Source organism: Gobius niger, assembly GCF_951799975.1.
Source record: "Gobius niger genome assembly, chromosome: 5".
In the NCBI taxonomy this organism is placed as follows: Eukaryota; Metazoa; Chordata; class Actinopteri; order Gobiiformes; family Gobiidae; genus Gobius; species Gobius niger.
The window spans coordinates 14366485-14391902 of NC_136856.1; the positions used below are offsets into that span (position 1 = coordinate 14366485).

The 25418-nt window shown below is 40.9% G+C and overlaps 6 protein-coding genes across 15 annotated transcripts in view; all 6 read right to left on the bottom strand.

The window, feature by feature from the left end:
- The window catches only part of LOC306963728 (protocadherin gamma-C5-like), a 237339-nt gene that overhangs the window by 162975 nt on the left and 48946 nt on the right, over positions 1-25418 (bottom strand). The window contains exon 1 of one of the 10 annotated variants that reach the window (XM_079557384.1): positions 21140-23566. The exons of 8 other annotated variants lie outside the window; for them this stretch is intronic. In XM_079557384.1, coding sequence (XP_079413510.1) covers positions 21140-23512 — 2373 coding nt within the window. In that variant the 5' untranslated portion in view covers positions 23513-23566. Of the gene's footprint in view, positions 1-21139; positions 23567-25418 lie in introns of those variants that run through there. One more of the 10 variants, XM_079557392.1, reaches the window with a different exon arrangement.
- LOC306963747 (protocadherin beta-16-like) overlaps positions 1-25418 on the bottom strand; it is a 199545-nt gene that overhangs the window by 120925 nt on the left and 53202 nt on the right. The window lies entirely within an intron of this gene.
- On the bottom strand, positions 572-6638 carry LOC306963477 (protocadherin gamma-A10-like; the record flags this gene model as incomplete). Its single annotated transcript, XM_079557048.1, has 2 exons — positions 3933-6638; positions 572-1927 (listed from the first exon to the last, which is right to left on the bottom strand). Exons 1-2 carry the CDS (start codon positions 6375-6377, stop codon positions 572-574), a joined length of 3801 nt encoding a protein of 1266 aa, XP_079413174.1. The 5' UTR covers positions 6378-6638.
- Positions 6712-10401, bottom strand: LOC306963478 (protocadherin gamma-A11-like; the record flags this gene model as incomplete). The annotated part of the gene is made up of 2 exons (XM_079557049.1): positions 7182-10401; positions 6712-6723 (listed from the first exon to the last, which is right to left on the bottom strand). Exons 1-2 carry the CDS (start codon positions 9606-9608, stop codon positions 6712-6714), a joined length of 2439 nt encoding a protein of 812 aa, XP_079413175.1. The 5' UTR covers positions 9609-10401.
- LOC306963757 (protocadherin gamma-A11-like) overlaps positions 11381-25418 on the bottom strand; it is a 91492-nt gene continuing 77454 nt past the window's right edge. Inside the window, exon 2 of the mRNA XM_079557451.1 lies at positions 11381-11507. Within this exon, the coding sequence (XP_079413577.1) occupies positions 11417-11507 (91 nt within the window). The 3' untranslated portion in view covers positions 11381-11416. The remainder of the gene's footprint in view (positions 11508-25418) is intronic.
- On the bottom strand, positions 14787-17422 carry LOC306963748 (protocadherin gamma-A4-like). The gene has a single exon (XM_079557442.1). The coding sequence runs from the start codon at positions 17188-17190 to the stop codon at positions 14788-14790; it is 2403 nt and encodes an 800-aa protein (XP_079413568.1). The 5' UTR covers positions 17191-17422; the 3' UTR covers position 14787.

Sequence of the window (25418 nt, forward strand, 5' to 3'; positions counted from 1 at the left end):
CAATAAGTTTCAATTTTATTCATATTTTTGAAAATGTTGCTCTAAGGGAGGAAAAAAAAGATATGCCTCATGAGTCATGATATAAAATGTAAAAACGTATGAAATGACAATCTGGGAAGTCAACACAGGAAAGGAGCACAAAGTTGAGAATTAATCTATTTCAAGAAACCAAGAAAAAAACACTCAATTACAGCAACGGCTTCAAAAACAAAATCAAATACCAGCACACCCATGTGCTTAAAGACACGTGTCTCACACATTTGAGGAATAACAAAACAGCATTTTTTCCATACCATCATCACTTTAATTCAAAAAATCAGCAATCGTTCTTGAATGGAGACCGACTGTAGAAAGTCCCTGTTAAATCAGCACCATGGACAGAGCTTAGCGCGTGAATGGAAAAGTCACCAACGTTTTGACAGATTAATGCATACATGTCCCAAAAAGAAAGTATGTTTTAAACATGAATTTAAAAAAATAGCTTTAGGAAAACTTGTGGAAAAACCTCTAATGATAAAGCTTCATATTGATATTCATGTTGCCAAAATATGTTCATGTTGTGTTGAAACAATTAAAAATACAGTCTCACCAGTGTAGAGGCTGTGGATCTCTGTTGTCCATTCTGCGCAGACTCTGTACCGACGTCATCCACACTGACCAAACTTTGACTCATCGGCTGCATGTATTTAATGTCACTCTTTCTGGAGTCTGTGGTCCTGCACGTGTCGTAATTGTACACGTGTGGGAGAGTCGCTGTGCCCAGAGTGTCTGAGTAACGTGGAGGATAATATGGGATCACTGGCAGGTTGGAGTGATACAGGACGCGAGACTGTCTCCATCTGTAGATTTTCACTGATATAATGACCACTACACACGTGATGAACAGAAAGGAGACCACAGCCAGAGCCAGCACTAAGTAAAAAGTCAGGTTGTCGTTGTACTCCTTGTCGTGCGTAAAGTCCGTGAACTCAGACATGACTTCAGGAAAGCTGTCCGCCACCACCACGTTAACAATGACTGTAGCTGAACGAGAGGGCTGCCCGTTGTCCTCCACTATAACAGCCAGTCTCTGTTTGACTGCATCTTTATCAGTCACTTGGCGGATAGTTCTTATTTCTCCATTCTGTAAGCCCACTTCAAACAGCGCCCTGTCTGCGGCTTTCTGCAGTTTATAGGAGAGCCAGGCATTCTGTCCAGAGTCCACATCCACAGCCACCACTTTAGTGACCAGATAGCCCACATCTGCTGAACGAGGCACCATCTCAGCCACCAGAGAGCCCCCAGTCTGGACTGGGTACAGCACCTGAGGGCCGTTGTCGTTCTGGTCCTGAACCAGGATCTTAACTGGGACCACTGAGCTCAGAGGAGGGGAGCCAGCGTCACGCGCAGTCACGTTGAATTCAAACATTTTTATTTGTTCATAATCAAACGATTTTGCTGCAGATATGACGCCACTTTCTGAATTTACAGAAACTAAAGTATTTAGTGACGCGCCATTTATTTGTTTTTCCTCCAGGAAATAAGAGATACGAGCGTTTTGGCCCCAGTCCGCATCACGAGCCCGTACAGTAAATACAGAAAATCCAGGTGAGTTATTCTCCGGGACTGTTCTACTATATTCTGATTCATCAAACTTTGGGGGGTTGTCATTGACGTCAGAAACTTTGACATGAATAGTTTTTCTGTTGGACAGTGGCGGAGAGCCTTTGTCAGTAACAGTTATAGTGATATTATATTCAGACACGCTCTCTCTGTCCAACACGTCATCAGTTACTATTGAGTAATAACCAGACAATGAAGACTCGATTTTAAAGGGTAAATCATTATTAATAGAGCATTCAACTAAACCGTTTCTCTCGGAGTCGTCATCTTGCACATTGATGACGGCTACAGTTGTGCCTGGAAGGGCATCTTCAGAGATCGTGCTGGAAAATGACATGAGCTGAATTATAGGCGAGTTATCGTTCACGTCAGTGACTTGGATAAAAACTGTGCATGTGTCTGAATAACCTCCGTGGTCACTGGCCAACACATTTAATTGATAGGACTTAAACATTTCATAATCTAAATTACCTGTCACTTTCATCTCCCCAGTTTTCGAGTCAACATAAAACAACTGCTTCGCCTCTTTACCAACCCGAGAAAAAGAATAAGTGACTTCACCATTGACGCCTTTATCTGCGTCAGTTGCGCTGACAGCGGTGACCACTGTTCCTATAGGAGAGTTTTCCTGGACCTCTGCTTTATAAACCTGTTTACTACAGACTGGTGCATTATCGTTTACGTCTAGTACTGTGATGTGAATACGTGCTGTTCCTGATCTCTGCGGTGCGCCTCCGTCTGACGCAACTAAAACCAGCGCGTGCTCCTCATCTTTCTCTCGATCTAACGGTGTTATTAAAACCATCTGCACAATCTGGCTGCCATCAGGCTGGCTCTGCATTTCTAGTTTAAAATGATCTGAGGGTTTTAGTGTATATTTCTGAATATCATTAATTGCTACATCGTTGTCTTCGGCTGTTTCTAACGAATAGCGGGTCCCCGGTGCCGCAGTTTCAACAATTTTCAAAATGATTTCTTCTTTGGGAAAAGCTGGCGTATTATCGTTCACATCTGTGACCTCCACAGTGACACGATACAGTTGAATTGGATTCTCAAGAATTACCTCAAAACTAAAGCTGCAGGGCGTTGTTTTCTTACACAGCTCCTCTCGGTCGATTCGCTCTTTCACAACAAGGATGCCTTTGTCTCGCTTTAAATCAACATATTGTCGACTTCCTTTAGTTACAATCCGAGCGTTGCCTGAGACCAGTCTTTGAACATCCAATCCCAAATCTTTTCCGATATTTCCAACAAATGATCCCTCCGCCTGCTCTTCGGGAACGGAGTATCGAGCCTGTCCAGACACTGATTTCAGCGAACAGAGACAAAGAAGCACAGCAAGGCCGATACACGGACCTCTGAGAGCGAGACACCTCAAAGAAGCCATTCAAAATAAATCCACCGGTACAACAAGGGTAAAATCCGTACAAAAGTGAATAAAGTCCAAATGTGTCGAAGCCAAAATGAAACAGCGCAGTTTGAAACGACCGTCCTCTGTTACAGCAAATGTCTGAGTTGAATAATGGGAGGAACACTTTTCTTGGCTAAAGCTTGCAGTCAACAGCGGCGCTCACAGTCCAAACAAGGTCATGACAAATAATATTCACATAACATATTGTACATAAAGCAATATTAGACTCTGGTTTAAAAAAAAAAAAAAAAAAAAAAAAAAAAATTCTAGGGGGAAATGAAACGATCCTTTCTCAAATGATAATATGACATGGGCAATTGTACATTATATGGCTTATAAATATATGTTTTGTTTAAGATTTTTTCATTTTTAAAAACACAGATGACTTAAATTCAACTTATTGGTGTTCAATAGATAGGGTACTGCAGCGTCAGCACCAAGGACAGCATCCAGGAAACATATGAACCACCTCGAGCTCTTAAAATATATGGTAGTGGTCTCCATCTGTTGCCAAAATAAATAAATGTGGTGAGGATGCCTTTAATTTTCAATCAGCTAAAATGTGGAGCAAATTTCTTGAAGATTTAAGACAACTCTGACAACGTTCAAATCCGGGCTGAGAGAAGTAGCTCCATGTGTTTGTGACAATTGGAAGTATTGTATCTGCATATTTACTTTAAAATGCATTTTTAAATTATTATTCATTATTAATTAGATACTTAATTAATTAACTAATATATTTATATGTATTTTATTTTCTAATGTAATGTAATGTACCTTGAAACACACCTCTTTTTCTTTGGATCACTTTGAATTAATTTGCGTGAAAACCACAAATAACCTGGCAATGCCTCGCTCCTACTCAGACAATAAGCATTTCAGGTGTTGGTTAAAAACGTAAAGGAAAATAAAAACTCACCAGTGTTGACATATTGGAGCCTGCAATTCTTGTTTTTAATTGTTGATCCTCCGAGTCATTTCCACCAACGTCGAGTAAGCTTTGACTAATTGGCTGCATGTATTTAATGTCACTCTTTCTGGAGTCTGTGGTCCTGCACGTGTCGTAATTGTACACGTGTGGGAGAGTCGCTGTGCCCAGAGTGTCTGAGTAACGTGGAGGATAATATGGGATCACTGGCAGATTGGAGTGATACAGGACGCGAGACTGTCTCCATCTGTAGATTTTCACTGATATAATGACCACTACACACGTGATGAACAGAAAGGAGACCACAGCCAGAGCCAGCACTAAGTAAAATGTCAGGTTGTCGTTGTACTCCTTGTCGTGTGAAAAGTCCGTGAACTCAGACATGACTTCAGGAAAGCTGTCCGCCACCACCACGTTAACAATGACTGTAGCTGAACGAGAGGGCTGCCCGTTGTCCTCCACTATAACAGCCAGTCTCTGTTTGACTGCATCTTTATCAGTCACTTGGCGGATAGTTCTTATTTCTCCATTCTGTAAGCCCACTTCAAACAGCGCCCTGTCTGCGGCTTTCTGCAGTTTATAGGAGAGCCAGGCATTCTGTCCAGAGTCCACATCCACAGCCACCACTTTAGTGACCAGATAGCCCACATCTGCTGAACGAGGCACCATCTCAGCCACCAGAGAGCCCCCAGTCTGGACTGGGTACAGCACCTGAGGGCCGTTGTCGTTCTGGTCCTGAACCAGGATCTTCACAGTCACATTGCTACTGAGAGGAGGAGAGCCTCCGTCCTGCGCTTTGATGACGCACAGAAACTGTTTGGTTTGTTCATAATCAAAGGAGCGCGCGGCACTAATGACTCCATTTTCTGAATTAACAGAGATATAACCGGAAACTGGAGATCCGCCGATGTCACACTCCTCTAAAATATAAGACACACGCGCGTTCTGGTTTTCATCCGGGTCTTTTGCAACGACACTGAGCACAGAAAAACCGGGTGAGTTATTCTCTGTTATTGTCGCGCTGTAGAGCGCACGCGTGAACACTGGAGGGTTATCATTCACATCAGAGATCTTTAAATTAAATGTTTTTGTCACTGAGAGTGGAGGCTTTCCTGAGTCAGAGGCGATTACTGTGATGTTGAAATCTGAAACACTTTCTCGATCTAATGGCGCATTGGTGACCAGCGCGTAGTAATTTCTCACATTAGATTTCACTTCAACGGGGGCACTTCCCTCCACTGCGCACCTCACCTGTCCATTCTCCCCTGAATCTGAGTCTTTCACATTAATTATACCGATGGTGGTGCCCACGGGAGAGTCTTCTGACACAGGACTGGAGAACGACATCACGTTAATAACAGGTGCATTGTCGTTTATGTCAATTATTTCAATTTCTACTTCACACGTATCAGTCAGTCCGCCTTTATCTTTTGCATCAACGCTGAAGACCACTTTCTTTTGAATTTCAAAGTCAATCTCTTTGCTTATGTATATCCCCCCCGTGTCTCGATTTATTTCAAAGAAATCAACAGTAGATGCTTTTGATGTTGAAAACGAGTATGTTATTTGACCGTATGCACCACTGTCTATATCAGTGGCATTGACAGTCAGTACGTGTGTGCCTTTGCGTGAGTTTTCAGTCACAGTGGCTTTATACAGGCTTTGATTAAACACAGGGGCATTGTCATTGGCATCTAACACGACTATGTTTATATTTACTGTACCAGATCTCTGTGGACTTCCTCCGTCAACAGCCACTAGTTTCAGATTAAGGCGCGGCTCTTTCTCTCTGTCTAACGCATTCTGAAGGGTCATATAAATGGTCTTACTCCCGTCCGATTTAAATATATGTTTCAAGACAAAATGGTCGTTTGGATTCAAAACATAGTTTTGCAAACCATTTTCCCCAACATCAGCATCCCGCGCAGCTTCCAAATTAAATCGTGATCCAGTCGTTGCTGATTCACTGATTTCAAAATCTAATTGTTTGCTCTGAAAAGTGGGCGCATTGTCGTTTACGTCCAGCACCTCTATAGTCACCGGGTGTAACTCCATCGGGTTTTCCAATAAAATCTCAAAGGTGAAGCTGCAGGGCGTCACGTCTCCACAGAGCTGCTCTCTGTCTATCCGCTCATTCACCACCAGAGTCCCTTTGTCTGTCTTCAGCTCCGCGTACTGGACATTTTCTCCAGTCACGATACGAGCTCGGCCTGAACGAAGCCTTTTTAGGTCCAAACCCAAGTCCTGTGCCACGTTACCGATAAGAGAGCCCTTCCTCATCTCCTCCGGGATTGAGTAGCGGATCTGGGCATCGCTTGGAATAAAAAATAACATCAGAAAAACACACCACGACATCGTCGGTGCAGATGGAAAGAAGACTCGCCATTTTGATGTTTCAAACCAATATCTTCTTGATTGCTTTGTTAACGCCATCATTAAACCAACACCGATATCCAAATTATGTCTATAAAATATAGCGTGAAAAAAGTATAAATCCAATGTTAGATAAATGGCTTCTTACAGCTGTATTTGTAAAGGCGGACTGACAGCTGCTCTGGTCTTCGACGCCAAACGCAGTGATGGGAGGGAGTAACAAAGATCCACTGAAAGCTCCAAACCACTCACAGGACAACAGCGTCGCTATGAGGACAAAAGCGTAAACTAAATGACTGCACAATAACACACAATTGCTTTATTTTTTGTGAGGAAATGTTGCTTTAATATTAATTAAGGGAGGACAAATACGCCTAATATTAAATGAAACGACGTATCAACAGAGAGTCTGGGAAGTCAACACAGAAAAGGAGCACAAAGTTGAGAATTAGTCTATTTCAAGAAACCAAGGAAAACCACTCCATAGCAGCAACGGCTTAAAAAAATGGCACAGACCATTAGACCCATTTGCTTCAGGACCCTTGTCTCACATATTTTAGGAATAACAAAACATCAATCACCACATTCATTCAAAAAGGTCAGCCTTTGTTCTGGAAAGGAGACCGACTGTAGTAAGTTACTATTAAATCAGCACCATGGACAGAGTTTCAGCACATGACACGGAAAAGTGACTAACGCTTTGACAAATTAATGAATGAATGTCTAAAAGGCAAATATAGAAAAACGAATGAAAAAATCAAGGGCTGAAGTAAACTTGTGAAAAACTTGTAATGATAAGGTACATGTTGATATTTATTTACATTGCCAAAATGTGCTGTGTTGAAAAAAATAAAAATACAGTCTCACCAGTGTAGAGGCTGTGGATCTCTGTTGTCCATTCTGCGCAGACTCTGTACCGACGTCATCAACACTAACCAAACTTTGACTCATCGGCTGCATGTATTTAATGTCACTCTTTCTGGAGTCTGTGGTCCTGCACGTGTCGTAATTGTACACGTGTGGGAGAGTCGCTGTGCCCAGAGTGTCTGAGTAACGTGGAGGATAATATGGGATCACTGGCAGATTGGAGTGATACAGGACGCGAGACTGTCTCCATCTGTAGATTTTCACTGATATAATGACCACTACACACGTGATGAACAGAAAGGAGACCACAGCCAGAGCCAGCACTAAGTAAAAAGTCAGGTTGTCGTTGTACTCCTTGTCGTGTGTAAAGTCCGTGAACTCAGACATGACTTCAGGAAAGCTGTCCGCCACCACCACGTTAACAATGACTGTAGCTGAACGAGAGGGCTGCCCGTTGTCCTCCACTATAACAGCCAGTCTCTGTTTGACTGCATCTTTATCAGTCACTTGACGGATAGTTCTTATTTCTCCATTCTGTAAGCCCACTTCAAACAGCGCCCTGTCTGCGGCTTTCTGCAGTTTATAGGAGAGCCAGGCATTCTGTCCAGAGTCCACATCCACAGCCACCACTTTAGTGACCAGATAGCCCACATCTGCTGAACGAGGCACCATCTCAGCCACCAGAGAGCCCCCAGTCAGGACTGGGTACAGCACCTGAGGGCCGTTGTCGTTCTGGTCCTGAACCAGGATTTTCACAGTCACATTGCTGCTGAGAGGAGGAGAGCCTCCGTCCTGCGCTTTGATGACGCACAGAAACTGTTTGGTTTGTTCATAATCAAAGGAGCGCGCGGCACTAATGACTCCATTTTCTGAATTAACGGAGATATAACCGGAAACTGGAGACCCGCCGATGTCACACTCCTCTAAAATATAAGACACACGCGCGTTCTGGTTTTCATCCGGGTCTTTAGCAACGACACTGAGCACAGAAAAACCGGGGGAGTTATTCTCTGTTATTGTCGCGCTGTAGAGCGCACGTGTGAACACTGGAGGGTTATCATTCACATCAGAGATCTTTAAATTAAATGTTTTTGTCACTGAGAGTGGAGGCTTTCCTGAGTCAGAGGCGATTACTGTGATGTTAAAATCTGAAACACTTTCTCGATCTAATGGCGCATTGGTGACCAGCGCGTAATAGTTTCTCACATTAGATTTAACTTCAACGGGGGCACTTCCCTCCACTGCGCACCTCACTTGTCCGTTCTCCCCTGAGTCCAAGTCTTTCACATTAATTATACCGATGGTGGTGCCAACGGGAGAGTCTTCTGACACAGGACTAGAGAACGACATCACGTTAATAACAGGCGCATTGTCGTTTACGTCAATAATTTCAATTTCTACATCACAAGTATCAGTCAGTCCTCCGTGATCTTTGGCGTCAATACTTAAAAGGACTTTTTTGTGTAGTTCAAAGTCAATTCCCTTGGCTACGTTAATTTTTCCACTGTCCCGGTCTATGTCAAATAAATCAACTATTGATTCTTTAGATGTAGAAAATGAGTAAATAACTTTACCATTTGTCCCACTGTCAATATCACTGGCGTTGACTGTAAGAATATGAGTCCCTTTGGGTGAGTTTTCAGTAACAGTGGCTTTATAAATACTCTGATTAAACACAGGGGCATTGTCATTTATATCTAACACGACTATGTTTATATTTACTGTACCAGATCTCTCTGGACTTCCTCCGTCAACAGCCACTAGTTTCAGATTAAGGCGCGGCTCTTTCTCTCTGTCTAACGCATTCTGAAGGGTCATATAAATGGTCTTACTCCCGTCCGATTTAAATATATGTTTCAAGACAAAATGGTCGTTTGGATTCAAAACATAGTTTTGCAAACCATTTTCCCCAACATCAGCATCCCGCGCAGCTTCCAAATTAAATCGTGATCCAGTCGTTGCTGATTCACTGATTTCAAAATCTAATTGTTTGCTCTGAAAAGTGGGCGCATTGTCGTTTACGTCCAGCACCTCTATAGTCACCGGGTGTAACTCCATCGGGTTTTCCAATAAAATCTCAAAGGTGAAGCTGCAGGGCGTCACGTCTCCACAGAGCTGCTCTCTGTCTATCCGCTCATTCACCACCAGAGTCCCTTTGTCTGTCTTCAGCTCCGCGTACTGGACATTTTCTCCAGTCACGATACGAGCTCGGCCTGAACGAAGCCTTTTTAGGTCCAAACCCAAGTCCTGTGCCACGTTACCGATAAGAGAGCCCTTCCTCATCTCCTCCGGGATCGAATAGCGGATCTGGGCATCGCTTTGAAGAAAAAATAACATCAAACATATCAACGAAGTGGTAACCCGTGGATATGGCACAAAGCATCGCCATTTTGTTATTCCGTTGCCGCAGTTTTTGTGAAATTCCATCGTTAATTGGTGTTTAGTTAATATCCAAGTTGAAGTAAATGTCAAAAACCCAATCCAGCCGTGTGATGCGATTATCTCATCATGAATTGTTCCTTCTGCTTTTGCGTATTTCTCAGTTCAGTATAGGCTAAAGCTGCAATCGCCTTACTCCTTTTGACAAAACCCAGTGATGGGAGGGAATTACACACCCACGGAGCGCTCGAATCCTCTCGCAGAACAACAGCGTCGCTCTCAGGCCAGAAGACGACACTAGGACGGCTTTACTTTTAATAAGGCCACTTTTCCTTTCATCTCATTCCCATTACTCAATGTGCATGAATAACACACATGAATAACATAGATACAATTACAAGTAAATCAAGGTTTTCAATGGTAACTGTCCATGGTGCTGAATTCACTGCCAGTGAAGCGGCAATAAAACAACTCCATGCCCGAAATAACTCTTGTTCTTCTGGGTTACACACAAAAGACAACATGACAGAGAATTAACAGGACTAGAATAAAACACTTTCACCACCCTGGTTTTCCCCATGTGTTTATATTATGATATTCGATGAGTCTCTCTCTTCATTACAGTGCTAAATCAAAGCATCTCACTCTCTCATGATATACCACAAGACGAGCAATGCCATCAGGAGTAAAACATTCAATTTGTGTTTGTGTGAGTGAGAGGCAGGACAAGGCCACACTGCACACCCTGAAGAACAGCTCCTCTTCTCTGCATGGCTTTCTCACTCAGGCTCCCTACACATGGTACAAACTCAAACACCACAGACTATTTTCAGCCAAGAAGAGCAACACACAGAAAATATGACAAGTCCTTCATCCCTGAGCTTTAAGACTGTTTTACGAATGATTGCATTCATTGCTATTTTTATTGTCCGACATTGTGGTTTACTCATTTCAGGTCAAACATGCCCTGCCATGTCAATCGTTAATAAATCTAATCTCTTGCAATAAGATTTTGCTCCACAAAATAGTGGATTTGTGCAGAGGCAGGTAGAGTAGCATTAACATTATTTAAAGTAATAAGTAGTAAGAGTAATGTTAAGTGAGAGTAAACAAGTATGTAGTGAAAAACTGACAAAATGAAATAAAATAAACATTTGGGAAGTTACAAAAAAACAAAAAAAAAACTCAGTGGTCAGAAGTGATTCGACTTATTTTCATTGCCCATGTGTTTGTGGTTTACAGATTTAGAGTAAAAAATTAATTAAGAAGCCACTGGAGTCATCTCCGCGCTGTGGATTTGAGCAGAGGTGGGCAGAGCAGCCAAATGTTTACTCAAGTAAGAGCAACGTCACCTGCATCCTGTGCAATAATCTTCTTCATGATGCATCATGTTTACTCTGGCTCCGGGCGCAGGTTAGTGAAGAGTAACTCATAATAATACTCCTTTATTACTGGACTTATCTTCATTTTGAATACTGATTAGAGAAGGAATTCATCAAGGTTTAATGATGATCATTTATGCATAGATTGCTTTATGTGAACTTCTCGGTCACGTTTTGTTTTGCTTTTTATGTCAAGGCTAGTTTTTTTGCAGAGCACAATTTGTACACAATGCAGCACGTGTTTTACAGCTAAAAAGCAAACATGATGAAGCCATGAAAGATACATCTCACATGAATTGATTACAGTAAAATTGAAGAGTGCAAAAAAAACAAATGTCAGCTGTTTTCTACCTGGATTTGAACATTGTTAGAGTTTAGGCCACAGCTTCACCGTGCACAGTCCTGACTCTGGGCACCAGCAGGAGACCACTCACTGTGTGCATGCTCTTAGATGTCAGAGGTGCACTTTTGACACTAACCATGAAGAAACTTGTGCACAGGCAGAGTGTATCTTCTCTGTACTTGGAGTGCTATTCTTTGTTTGGTGCATTGCTCTACAGTACTGCTGCAGAACCAATTTCCCCACTGTGGAAACAAATAAAGTGAAACTGAAATATAATGAAATTGTCATCTAAATGTTTAACTTCTCTTACACTTCCCTATAAATCTGATGAATACGCTCCTTTAAAGTAAGCGTATGCATGAACACTAACACCATTGCACACTCTCCACATCTTTCAATAATCCAGTCCCACAGTCAGCTTCACTGCATGGGCCTGGACTATCCTCACATTCAATTATTGCATATTTCATGTATAGATGGACCAGGATCCAATCTGATCCAATCTCACTGACTCTCACTCACACACACACTCGCAGTGACCTACTTTTGAGCAGAGGAATTAATGCCAGCCTACAACTGCAAGACTCACTCCGAAGAATTAGTAACGCTGGCGAATGTGTAACTGTGTGTGTCTGTCTGCTAGAAACACATGCAAATGTCTCATCTGTGGTGATAACTTAATGTGACCTGAATTCTGCACAGCAACATGGCGCTTTCTTCAGCAATGCACCACAGCGGTGTATGGTTAATATTTAAACGCTTCTGATTCTGACACAGCTTTCAGCGGTGAACAAGCGCCATGTTGCAAACGGCAGTGTCCCAGAAACCATGGTAAGTGAAGAGTATTTTTAAACACACATTGCATTTATTTTAATCTGTATAAATGAAGAGGAGAAACTGCAGGCAAAACTATGTCATTGTGATCTCTCATATTTAACTTTCACTTGGAATCAAAGGTGTTGCCCAGTCTATAAGTAATTATATTATTACACTATTCAACTTTGCTCGAAAGATTTACATGGGAAACTCTAAATTCAAAGTCTATTTTCTGTTGTTTCTGTTGTTCATGAGATTTTCCTGTCCTGTCTGGTAAGATTTTGTTTCTAATGTATAATTTCTTGCCTGGTTAATTGTGCTTTGAGTACCAACAAGCAAGGCAAATTTAGATTTTTTCTTTTTTTTTTTCTTCCAGTAATGAGTATATATCCAAAAATGTGTCTAAAATAAAACAAAAAACACAATTGATTTGATCTATTACTTAGATTTTACAAATATAGCCCCTTTAAGCCTTTTTACATAACACAATGCACATTCTTTGGCACTAGTTATGCCACTATTTAAAGTTTCAAACTGATATCTCTACATGTATTTTATTCTTTTTTACCTTCCATCTGCAGTGTCTCGACTTCAGAATACAAAGTTGAAGATAGAAGAGAGCGGAATATGATAGGAGTAATGATGTTAGGGTGAAAAGGCAATGAAATGAAAGAAATCTAAATGCTGCTAGAGTAGATTATAAAGCTCTTACCTTTTGGAGTGTCATGGAAGGAGAGAACCCATGGGGAAATATGCCAAAAACAAGAAAAAGACAAAGATCGTACACAGTTAGTGACATGTGACTTATCATCACAATTACAATATTTCTGTTATCAGTTTTAATGTGTGAAGTGTTTCATGAAACACTGTGTGCCCATTTCTCTCTACTACATATTATATATAACCAAACAGAATGGTTCTTGAGGGAAATTACATGTTCAAAGAAAACAGAGGGAGCTGTCTGTGGTGCTAATGAAATGACTTTTGGGTATCACTTTATTTTACACTACCCTTGATACATTGTACCTGCCACATTAAGTACAATGCAATGTGCTTTGTAACAATGTGTAATAACTTGTACCTGCAGGTTACATACACAATGGAATAATGTGTATTAGTATTTTGGTGGTACATAATGTAATAAGACATAAGACCCTAACTCCAACCCTAACCTTAAGCCCTAGCCCTAAGGGTCTTATGTCCTATTACATAATGTACCTCCAAAGTACTAATACACATTATTCTGTTGTGTATGGACTGCATAGGTTATTACACATTGTTACAATCTATCAAAGTAGTGTAAAATAAAGTGCCACCTTATTTGGTGTTTGACAAAAACTGTAAATATTTGACATTTTTATTCCATTCCTGTACACATCTTCATTTGTTTTGCAGACTATCTTTAATCACTGCCTTCTTGCCAACTCAAAATGAGGAAAACAGGTTACAAATACAATATTGCTATGTGTTGCTAGCATTTATCTGAATAAATGAAGTCAAGAGCATGGTAAATGGTAAATTGACTGAACTTATATAGCACTTTTCTACCTTCATTAGGCCCAAAGCGCTTTACAGTAAGGAACCAGTCACCCATTCACTCTCATTCATACACCAATGTACACAGAAACTGGAGGCAAGGTAGGTAAAGTGTCTTGCCCAAGGACACAACAACTGTGGGCACTTTTAGGAACTGGGATGGATGGATAAAAGAGATAAAAAAAACTCAAAGTTTATTTTTGCACATTTATTATTTTTTGACGCCTTCTTTAGCATCTGAACCAGTTACATGCTCTCATGTCAAAGAAACAACAGAAGATGTGTTCATAAATATTTAGTTTAGGATACACTTTATAGTTGAAATCTCCAGCAATATGACAACAAAAGCAGTATACATAATCTATTATAGAAGACCATAGAACAGAATCAAACGAGATGTAACGAGAATAATTGCATTTTGAAAATATATTTATACGTATGTAAGATATTGAATGGACCAGATAGATTGTACAGCGGAAGACAATGGAAAGTAGTATAGACTATACAATGGATATCACTTTAACACAATAAAAATATACAACCAATACAATAGTTTTTGTTTGTTTCCAATTCATTTGTTTACTTTGTCATAGTTTTAAGGGGAGACAAAACACTTTGATATACAAACTTTCACCTGAACAAATCAAGTGGTCAAACTGATGCAATTGCCTATTGTAAAAGTTCAATCAATCTGTGTTTCTCCACAGAGTTAATTGGAAAACTGTCATTCCAATTTGCTCAAAGTATATGTTTTTCACAATCCATCCATAAAGGCAAATTTTCTAAGTTTCTTGTTTTTTTTGTGCTATTTTTAAGAAGGATTTGTCTATGTCAAATTCCTACCCCTTTTTATTGAGGTTTAAAATTAAGTTAAAATGTATAGTTAGAAACTTTTTTTTTTCACTTCATGCATATACTAAAAGAAATTTCCAAACCCCATGTCAACAACACAAATTCATAAACTATAACCTGGCTGTATCCATCGTTCAGATTTCGAACCCAAAATAGGTTATATGCCATTTTGATCATTTTTACGCATAAAAAGCTTTATTTATATGAAAATATGAACTTTATGTCAGTAATCTGCCTTTCACCCAAACTGCCTCGCCTTCAATCAAATTAGATACATAATATGGCGGTGCATTTAACTTTATGCGATCACATAAAACGGATGGGGCGCGGCTCCCCTGACTTTGACACCTGCTCGGTCTGTACTGGCGCGCCTCAAGGTGCTTTTCTGATACGCTGCGCTTCTTTTCTTCAGCGTGTCCGTGTCCGTGTTGGAGCTGAATCGAAAGTCGCCTCTCCACGAGCCTGTGGTCAAAAACGAGTCAAAGCGCTCTTCATTCAAAAGAGTCCCACAACGACTGAAGTCCGAAAAGGGAGGCGCGCAATAGGCGGGGGGGAAGACCGGGAGAGACGCGCTATTTGAACGATACATGTAACTGCGCTTGTGAAGTCTGGCGTAACAAATACCAAAGATAAAAAGTATAAAGAGACAAGAGACTATTGAAAGTGCGACTATTAAGTACAGGGTTAGGTTATGCCTGTCCTCAGACTCTTCTCGAAACTCGAACAGTTCGTTCAATACTGGCAAACCGGATGTGATGACAATACTGACTGTACATGTGGCAGAATGAGTTTTGGGCCCGTTATCGCTCACCAAAACGACTAAAGTGTGCTTCGGCTCATCGCTTTCCATAAATACTCGGGCTGTTCTTATTTCCCCCGTGTGCTGGCCGATATTAAACAGATGAGGCTCGGTGGCAGTGATTATTCTGTAAGACAGCCAAGCATTGTGGCCCGAATCGCCATCCACTGCCACCACCTTGGTAACGAGGTAACCCCTTGGCGCGTCAACAGAAACCATCTCCTCTGCCATAAACCCACTGCTCTGGACGGGATACAGAACAGCAGGTGCGTTGTCATTTTGGTCCTGGATAAAAACATTGACTGTGCAGCTGGAGGAGAGACGCGGATTACCCCCATCCTGAGCTACGATCATGATTTTGTAGTGAACTGAGTTTTCGTAATCAAAGGGGCGTGAGGTGAAGAGCTCCCCTGTCTCTGAATTGATGGTGAAAAACGAAGCATCTTCTGTGTTGGCAGACTTTGATATTTCATACTGTATTTTGGCATTTGAGGCAGAGTCAGGGTCCTCTGCTTTCACTGATGCAACGTATGTGCCGACTGGTTCGTTTTCTAGCACATTAGCGACATAATCTTTGTGCGTAAAAGTCGGTGGATTGTCATTTATATCACTGACTGTAATTGTTAATATCTGAGAGCTTGAGAGAGCAGGAGAACCCCCATCAGACGCCAAAATTGTAAGGTTATACTCGTCTTGAATTTCTCTGTCTAAAACCCCATCAGTCACCAACATGTAGTAATTCTTAACATCAGACACAAGTTTAAAAGGGACATCTTCTCGTATCACACACGTGACATGCCCACTACTCCCCACATCCAAGTCATACACATTAATAAGAGCCACCATTGTCCCCGATTTAGAGTCCTCGAGTACATTAGCGGAGGCAGATTTTATTTCAACAACAGGTTTGTTGTCATTTGTGTCAATCACATCAATAACTAATTTACAGTGTGATGTCTGCCCGCCCCCATCCTTTGCCTGGACGTCTAGTTCGTAAGCATTCGCCTCTTCATAGTCAATAACTCCTGCAACTGTGACTTCTCCGTTAGCATGGTTTATGTCAAACAACTCCGACATTTTGTTGCGGAAGGAGTAGGTGACTGTCCCATAAAGTCCGGCATCTGTGTCCGTGGCATTAAGTCTGGTTATAGAAGTCCCAATGGCGGAATTTTCCGACACGGAAGCCTTGTAAACACGCTGGGTGAAAACTGGGACATTGTCATTGGTGTCCAAAACACGCACACGGATTGAGGCTGTGCCCGATCTCGCTGGATTCCCCCCGTCGATGGCAATGATTTTCAGTGCATGTTCAGTTTGAGCTTCGTGATCTAAAGCCTTTTTCAAAACGAGTTCAGGGTACGTGACGCCATTGATCTGAGTACTCTGCTCCAGGACGAAATGCTCATTTGGGGTCAGCTTGTAGTTACGCACGGAATTGGTGCCAAAGTCTGGATCCTCAGCACTCTCTAGTGGAAACCGTCGGCCAATGTCGGTGGATTCGACTATGTCCAGCTTGATTTCCTCATTGGCGAAAACGGGACTGTTGTCATTTACATCCCCAATGTCCAGAACTAGACTGTGCGCCTGGAGAGGGTCCTCAAGTAACAGCTGGTAGTGCAGGGTGCAGACAGACGCTTGTGCGCACAGCTCCTCTCTATCTATCCTCCGGCTGATCACTAGATTTCCCGACGCGAGGTCCATTTCGAATAAACGAGCAGTGCCCTCTGCAACAACATGGGCTCGACGCGCACCGAGGTCCTTCACTCTCAGCCCCAAATCTCGAGCAACATTTCCAATAACGTCCCCGCGCTGGCGCTCCTCTGGAAGCGCGTAACGGACTTCTCCATACGATACCGCAAAAAGGAGTCCAAGCAAACAGATCTGAAGCGTTCGCTGATCCATGTTTGGGTAATGCTCTATTTTTTACATTCGACGCTCAAAACGGTAAAAAAAAACAACCCACTGCTGCTCCTCTTCTGCAGCTGCGTTAATCATGCTCTATTAAAGGGAGCTGTCGGCTTACATGCCTCTCGCTCCACATCCCGCCTCTCTTTCTCTCTCTCTCTCTCGCTGTTTGATCACATGCATACACACACACACACGCACTGCAGACCGTCTCTCTGTTTATCCACTGACTCACAGCATCATCCAGATATGCCACTGCCCTCGGCTTTAACCCACTATTCCAGTTCTACTAACACAGATTGTAGTCTGACTCATACACAACAGCCGCAAAATGCCGCACAATAACTCATTTTTCAGATTCATTTGAAGACAACAGAGTCCAGAGAGAATCACGTTTTTTTTGGAGGAATTTAAGTGGTTTCATCCCAGGCATCGCAAAGTAACAGAGCGGGATGACAACTACCCCCCAGTGGGCATTATGAGGCACTGCATTCAAGCGCAGCTCATCCACCATTTGATTCAAGCAAAGCTGTAACACGCAGGGGTGAAAATCATGAGTCTGCAATTATTGAATGCACGATTCGAGAATGTACAAGACGTTAAATATACTTATAAACGCACGCACATGTTTAAAACAAATAATACCACCGTTTTTACTGAAAAGTACACACATTGGTACATTGGTCCGTGGTTGTCAAAAAGCATCTGTGTGGTTTTTTTGTAAAAAAAATAAAAAAAAAATAAAAGCATATGCATGACAAAAACAGAAAGATGTGGAATGAGACTATTTCAAAATTATTGAGTTATGAAAAGGAGGCCTTATGAAAACTATTAAAAAGCAGGCTAAATGATGCCAGAACAGAAAAAAAAAAGAAGAAGAAAAAGGAGCAAAACAAAAAACAACAACTGATAATCAACATAAGAGGCCAAGAAACATGGGCTAACATTTCTTGAATTTACAGAATGTATCTTGAATCTGAGCAGGTTTGGAAAAAGAGAGTAGCCAAAAATATTTACTCAAGTAAGAGTAACGTTACTTTGAAATAATTTTACTCAAGTAGGCAACAAGTAAAAAGTAGTGGCCCGACAATTTCTCAAGTAAAAGTATAAAAGAAAATGTTACTTGAGTGCAGTGAGTAACAACTTGAGCAAAAAAAAAGTGATTTTTGTTTTCAATGACGCCATAATTTGAGTGAAACGAAACATAAAATACCGTGGAATTTACAAAAATGTAAAAAAAAAATGGCATGAAATACTGAAAAACTACATAATTCAAATCAGAATGAAGCATTTGCCGCTGAAATATTTACTCACAGTTGAAAAAGTAGCAATTAGTTTACTCAAGTAAGGGTACAAATAAAAATGAAAATAGAAGAGGGCGAGTGCATCAATGGTCTGGGAAAAAGTGAAAAGGTAGACCGGTGCTCTTCAAAGACTGGGCTGAGCTTACGTAAGAGTAAACTAGCTGAGACTGGCTTGTAGAACAGCTTGTGCAAGAGTAGCGAAAGCAAAAAGCAAAATAAAGTCCTAGGCACTCGAGTGATATAGCAAAAATAAAAGTCCTTTATTTGTAATGGACCAGCCAAAGAGTACAAATATGTGCTCAAAAGTTTACGTACCCTGGTATTTTTTTTTTTTTGTGTGTGACTATTATTCAAAGAATACGAACATTAACAAAAAACCTTTTATTTTTTCACTCATAGTGTTTGTGTGAATACATATGTATCCATATGCTCTTTTTAAATCATAATAAAAAAAGAAAGTACCAAAAATGACCCTGATCAAAAGTTTATGATCAAGAGGAATGGGCTGCTTTACCATAAATATACAGAAACTTCTCTACAGCTACCACAAAAGACATGCTGTCATTGATGCTAAAGGGGGCAATGCACAAAACGGGGGTACACTTTTGAGCACAACTGTATAAATCATGATTTTATTCAAGTAGAAGTAAAAAGTACTGTATGCTAAAACTACTCAAGAAGTACAATTTCTTCAAAAAGTCACTCAAGTGCATGTATTTGAGTAAATGAAACTGAGTATTTTCCGCCTCTGCTGGTATGTTTTTTTTTTCTCATCCACATTTTCTCTCACAAAATCCTCTCATTGTTGGTGGCATTATGGTTGCTCCATTAGTTTATATATGTTTATCTTATCTTGTACTTGTCCAAACTTAAATTCAAGATCTAGCCTCTAAATCAAAGCAATTTAGGTGTTTTATCATGACCTGTGACAATGTCGTCAAGAATTATTGCCACCCATGGAAAACATGAGAAAAGAATGTTGTGAAAATGTTGTATAAGGATTTAAATTAAAACATAATCAGTGACACAATTATTTGTCTCTGCTTTGGCCAAGTGAACAGCTCCTCAAATCTTTAGTATGATTCAGGTCAAGGTCAAAGTGAGAGGTAAAAAAAAAAAGGGTAAGAAAAGCAGCCAAAAAAAGCCCACATTCATTATGACAATATTAATAAGGTATTAACAAGCAGAAAGCAATAGGCCATGAAAAACATGCTTAAACATATATTATTATAGTATCATCAACTACTAATAGGCCAGGACTAAAATGATTATTTATGGCCTAATCCTAACCTGAAGCCCTAAACAGATGATTAATGCTTATTAAAACTAAATAAACATTTAATGAGCACCCCTTAATATAAAGCAATACCTACGATTTCTCTCACCTGACTACAGCCTTTTATCCCCAAAATTCTAAAACCTTGGAACAAACTCCAGGTACTTTACTTTTACGGTTGAGAGCGGGGGCATCTTCTATTAAGTCAAAATAAATGGAGGTGATGAAGGTGAACACTGACTGGACTAACAGAGACTTTATGACCTCAACACCCAAATAGATTTGGAAGAGCGACTTGAACCATCCTCAGTGCAGTGATAAAAGTTAGACAATTGTTATTTTCTCTGTCATTTCATAGAGAATATGACCCATGCAAGACTTCATGAGTATAACCATATGGATCATTTGTCAAAAACAAACATTACACATAATGTGTTCTCTTACAAACTCATTGGGGTGCCAACAGTGACATACAGTCACACACATGTTTACAAAATGAAAGATCAATTGCAAAAGATGTTTCTACTCGTTTTTTTGTTTTTTGTTTTTTCGTTTTTCTTACAAAAGTTTGGGATGTTTGTTACTATTGGTGAAATCAGTGAAACAAAGTTGAGTTAATTTCATCAATGCCGAGTGTAGAAAAGGCTGTCAAAAGACTGGCTTGCTGGCCCTTTAAGGGGCGGATTTAGCGCACCGGTGTACGGCATGCGCTGAGTGAGAGGAAGAGAGGAGAAAAGAGATACATCGTTGTTAGTTCTGAAGAACTTTAAGTTTAGCTGCAGTTTGTGTGTTTGTCATTCAGCCTACTTTGATGGTGTTTGTTCGTGTGCATTGCAAGTTAGTGGTGAATGTAATAAGCCAAGTTTGTGGTGAAATGTGCCTGTTTTACTGTTAATTGGTGCCATGCCCTGTTCACGTGAACAGTTAATGAGGAGCTACCTACGCAGTTTTTTATGTTTAAATGTGACAGTATTGTTTTTATTAACGAAGAGACTGATACCTGATTATTTTCTGTTTTAATACCACACTGGCATCAAAGTGTAAAGTACAAACTGCAAATTCAAGTCTGCATTAAAATACCACAAATCAACCAAGACTCCTTTTTAAATTCTGGCCGGACTCACTACTTATCTCTCTGAAAAGTAACTAATATTTTCTGTTTATTTTTATATTCTTTGTGTTAATACTATGTTTAATGAAGGATAAAATGTTTTTTTTTTTTGCCACATTCTTTTTTTAGGGATGCATTTTATTTTACTTCATGAGGCCTTATGACATGACATCCTCATGTCATGTTTTCTGTATGTGTATATTTTTAGAACTGTAACTGGTTTCATTTGGAAGAGACAAGGAGTTCAGGGCCTACCTCTGGGAAAGCATCAATCTCTCCAAACACATCTGTACAAAAGGCTACAGACTCCTTATGCGGGGAAGCATCAATGGGAAGAGTGTCATCATTGTAGGATGAAACAAACTTAAAGTCACTTGTCCTGGATCCAGTTGTCATGTAGCCATCATAGTTGTAAGTGCTGCGTAAAGTTCCTGTGCCGTCAACATCTGCATAATTAGGAGGCAGATAACCACTGGGGATTGCAACTGCTCCATCAAACAACAGTCTGGGCTTCCTCCTGCGACAGAACCTCACACCCATGACAATAATAATGAAGGTGAGGAAAAATGTGGACACTGACACCAGTGCAATGATCAGATAGGATGTCAGCTTTGAGTCTCTCTCATCATAAGAAATGTCCTTGAGTTCAGTCACTTCAGCCAAGTTATCAGAGATCAGTAAATACATGGAGCAGGTGGCAGAGAGAGGAGGCTGTCCGTTATCCTTCACTGTCACAATAAGGTTCTGTTTCATGCTGTCAGATTCAGAGATGTCCCGCTGGGTCCTGATCTCTCCACTGTGGAGACCAATAGTAAAAAGCCCAGACTCAGTGGATTTGACTATGTGGTAGGACAGCCAGGCGTTCTGTCCAGAGTCTGCGTCCACTGCTATCACTTTGGACACCAGAGAGCCTGCATGTGCAGCTTTAGGGACCAGTTCAGTCATGAAGGAGTTCCCCTCCGGGGTGGGGTACAGGATTTGAGGAGAGTTGTCGTTCACATCAGATATAAACACATTGACTGTCACGTTGCTGCTGAGAGGAGGAGACCCATTGTCTCTGGCCATCACATGGACTTTAAAACTCCTGAAGTGTTCATAATCAAAAGCCCTCACAGCATGGATCACCCCTGTGTCTCCATTTACAGATACATAGGAGGACACTGGGGCCCCGTTCACCTCACCAGGTAACAGAGAATAAACCACTGTCCCGTTCTGTCTCCAGTCTGGGTCTCGAGCAGCAACAGAACATAAAGTGGAGCCAGGTTTGTTGTTTTCAGTCACATATGCGCTGTAGGACTGCTCCTCAAACACAGGAGGGTTGTCATTGATGTCAGCTACAGTTAAGTGGACAGTTTTAGAGGAGGACAGAGGTGGAGAGCCCTCGTCAGTGGCAGAGATTGTAATGTTGTAATCAGACACTAGCTCACGGTCCAGCTGTTCTGTGGTCACTAGAGAATAATAGTTTTTAATGGAAGGGACTAACTTGAAAGGGACACCAATCTGAAGGGAGCAGCGGACCTGTCTGTTGTTCTCTGAGTCTCTGTCCTGCACATTAATGATGCCCACCTCTGTACCAGGAGGGGTGTTTTCTGCTACAGAATCTGACAAGGATTTTAAACTGACCACAGGAGCATTATCATTCACATCAGTGACAGAAATAATGACTTTTCCATGAGAGGACAAACCTAATCCATCTTTTGCTTTAATGCGTATTTCAAATGAGGGTTTGGCTTCAAAGTCAACATTGCCAATAACTTTAATCTCTCCAGTTTTTGCATTTATACTAAATGTCTTTTTAACATCTTCAGTAACGTGTCCAAAATCATAACTCACATCACCATTGACTCCTTCATCTGCATCAGCTGCACTCACAGTAACCACTACAGTGTCTAGTGGGGAGTTTTCAGGCAGACTGGCTTTATACACGGCCTGGTTAAACACAGGGGCGTTATCATTAGCATCCAACACAGTGACGTGTATGGCTACTGTCCCTGTTCTCTGAGGAGAGCCGCCATCCAAAGCTGTCAAAACCAAATCAATTTCATCTTGGTTTTCACGATCTAATTCTTTATCAAGCACCAGCTCTATGGTATTTCCTGTGATCACTAAAACAAAATTATCATTCTTGTTGAGAGCATATTGTTGGACTGAATTCTGTCCCACGTCCGCGTCATGCGCCTCCTCAAGCAAAAAGCGCGCACCTCCGACTGCATTCTCACTTATTTCTAGATCAATTACTTCGTCGTTAAATTGCGGTGTGTTGTCGTTTATATCTTGAATGTGCACATTAACTCGGTGAAGCTCAAGAGGACTCTCCAGAACGAGCTCCCGTTTAACGACACACGACGCCCTCTCATCACAAAGCTCCTCTCGGTCAATTCTGTCGGCAACAATCAGGTTTCCGTTCTCCACGTTTATGTCAAAGTAACGCTTCTCCGTCTCCTCGACCTCAATGCGGGCTTTCCTGTGGCTTAGTTCACCGCTCTTCAGCCCCAAATCTTTAGCTATATTTCCAATAACCCATCCTCGTTTGGTTTCCTCCGGTAGGGAATAAGTGACGTCTCCGCGTGCGGCTTGAATCCATGTAAAAAATAGCCAAAAAACGGACGTTATCTTTAAAAACGCCATCGTCCCAGGAGCACAGAGCAACCACGCTTCAATTACGGTCTGCAATCCCAAGTTTTTCCGTCAAATGCAAATGCTCAAGCCTGTGTAGCTATGACAAAGGTCCGTCCCATATACTGGCATATAGCGCCACCGTGAGCTTACAAAAGCAATTAACTATTTTAAGTAATTTAACCTATACATTATATTATTTTACAACAGGATAGAATAATGTTATATTACTGCCCAACGGCATCACATTAATTTTGATATAATATTTTATTTTTAAGAACATTTATTGACCCAAATATGTCAATCATCATTTTTAAGGCAGTTTATTATATTTTTCTAGAGCAGCCATTCCATAAGTCCTGTGCGCAAAATACAACGATCCTATGGGACCTCTGAGGCCCCCAGGGATCATAGGACCCCACTTTGGGGACCACTGGTCCACTACAACCACAACAAAAGGGCAAAATTGTATGTGACTTGTAAAAGAATCATTAATTTTCCTAAAGAAAAGGGTCATGTGCAGCATGACCGAAAGCATGTCATGTGTGGTCACTTTCAGAGGGGGGTAGATTAGCCAAAATATTTACACAAGAGTAACATTACTTTGAAATAATTTCACTCAAATACAAATAAAATGTAGGGACCCAAACAATTACTGAAGTAAAAGTAAAAAAGTAGTTGGAGAAATGTTACTTGAGTACTGAGTAACTGAGCAAAAGATTTATTTTCAATGACCCCATAAATTGTGTGAAACAATAAAAAAAAATCATGTGGAATTCTTCATATTTACATTGAAAGTTCCGAAAAATGGGCTTGAAATACAGAAAAACTAAATAATTCTAAAGTACAAGGTGCACGAGACGATACATATTTCATCGATCAAAATGAAGCATTTGCCCCTTAAATATTGACTCACAGTGGAAAAATAAACAATTATTTTCACTCAAGTAAGAGTAGGCTACAGGTCCTTCATTACAATTTTACTCAACTAGAAGTAAAAAGCACTGTATGAAAAAACTACTCTTAGAAATACAATTTCTTCAACAAGTTACTCAAGTGCATGTACTTGAGTAAATTTAACTGAGTACTACCCACCTCTGTTCACTTTGCAGTTTATTGTGGACATGAAATCTGGGAAGTGGTCACCTTTACTTTTGAATAAGTTGGAAAACAAATAAAATACCAACGTCTCACAGCTTCAGTACACGCCACAGTCCTAGAAACAGCAAAGAACCGGCAGCAGACCTATTGTTAAAAACCTGTCGACTCGATCTTTGTCAGCGAAGAATTTAAATTTGTAACTTGTCATCTGCAATAAGATGATTAGGACATTTAGATATATGACGAACGTTATTCAATTTCAGTGCCAATATCAAGACAAGAAAAAAATCTGCATGTTTGACATTAAAGGAGAAACACATCTCCTTTGCCCTGTGCTTATGAATATAATTTTCTTTTCATTAGAATGATGTCAAAAAATATAATACAAATGTGTCGCTGAAAAAAAAAGAAACTCCACAAACTGCTTGCTCATAAAAAAAACATGCGAGCATTGATCTTCAATGAGGGTATTCAAGTCGTCTACTGTACTCAGTGGTTGAAGTCTCGAACGTTTCGCCTCTCATCCAAAAGGCTTTGTCAGCGAAAACTAAAGTGCTGTTCAGCTCGCAGCCTAGAAAAAGACCAAAAGGGAGGAGTTGGGTTAGGCCCGGCTCCTCCCAGAAACTACCGGTACTCTCACTTGTGAGTAAACACATTTGAAGTAGAGCGTCTCTAACGACTTGCTTACTCCAGAATATCAATGTGTCCTGAACTCTTCAAAGCTGATCACTGCTAATACCTGCCGATTGTTCTGTTGCTGGCTGATGTGCCGTCTCATTGGACTGGCAGAAACCGGCTGTGGGCGAAGGAGATTGGA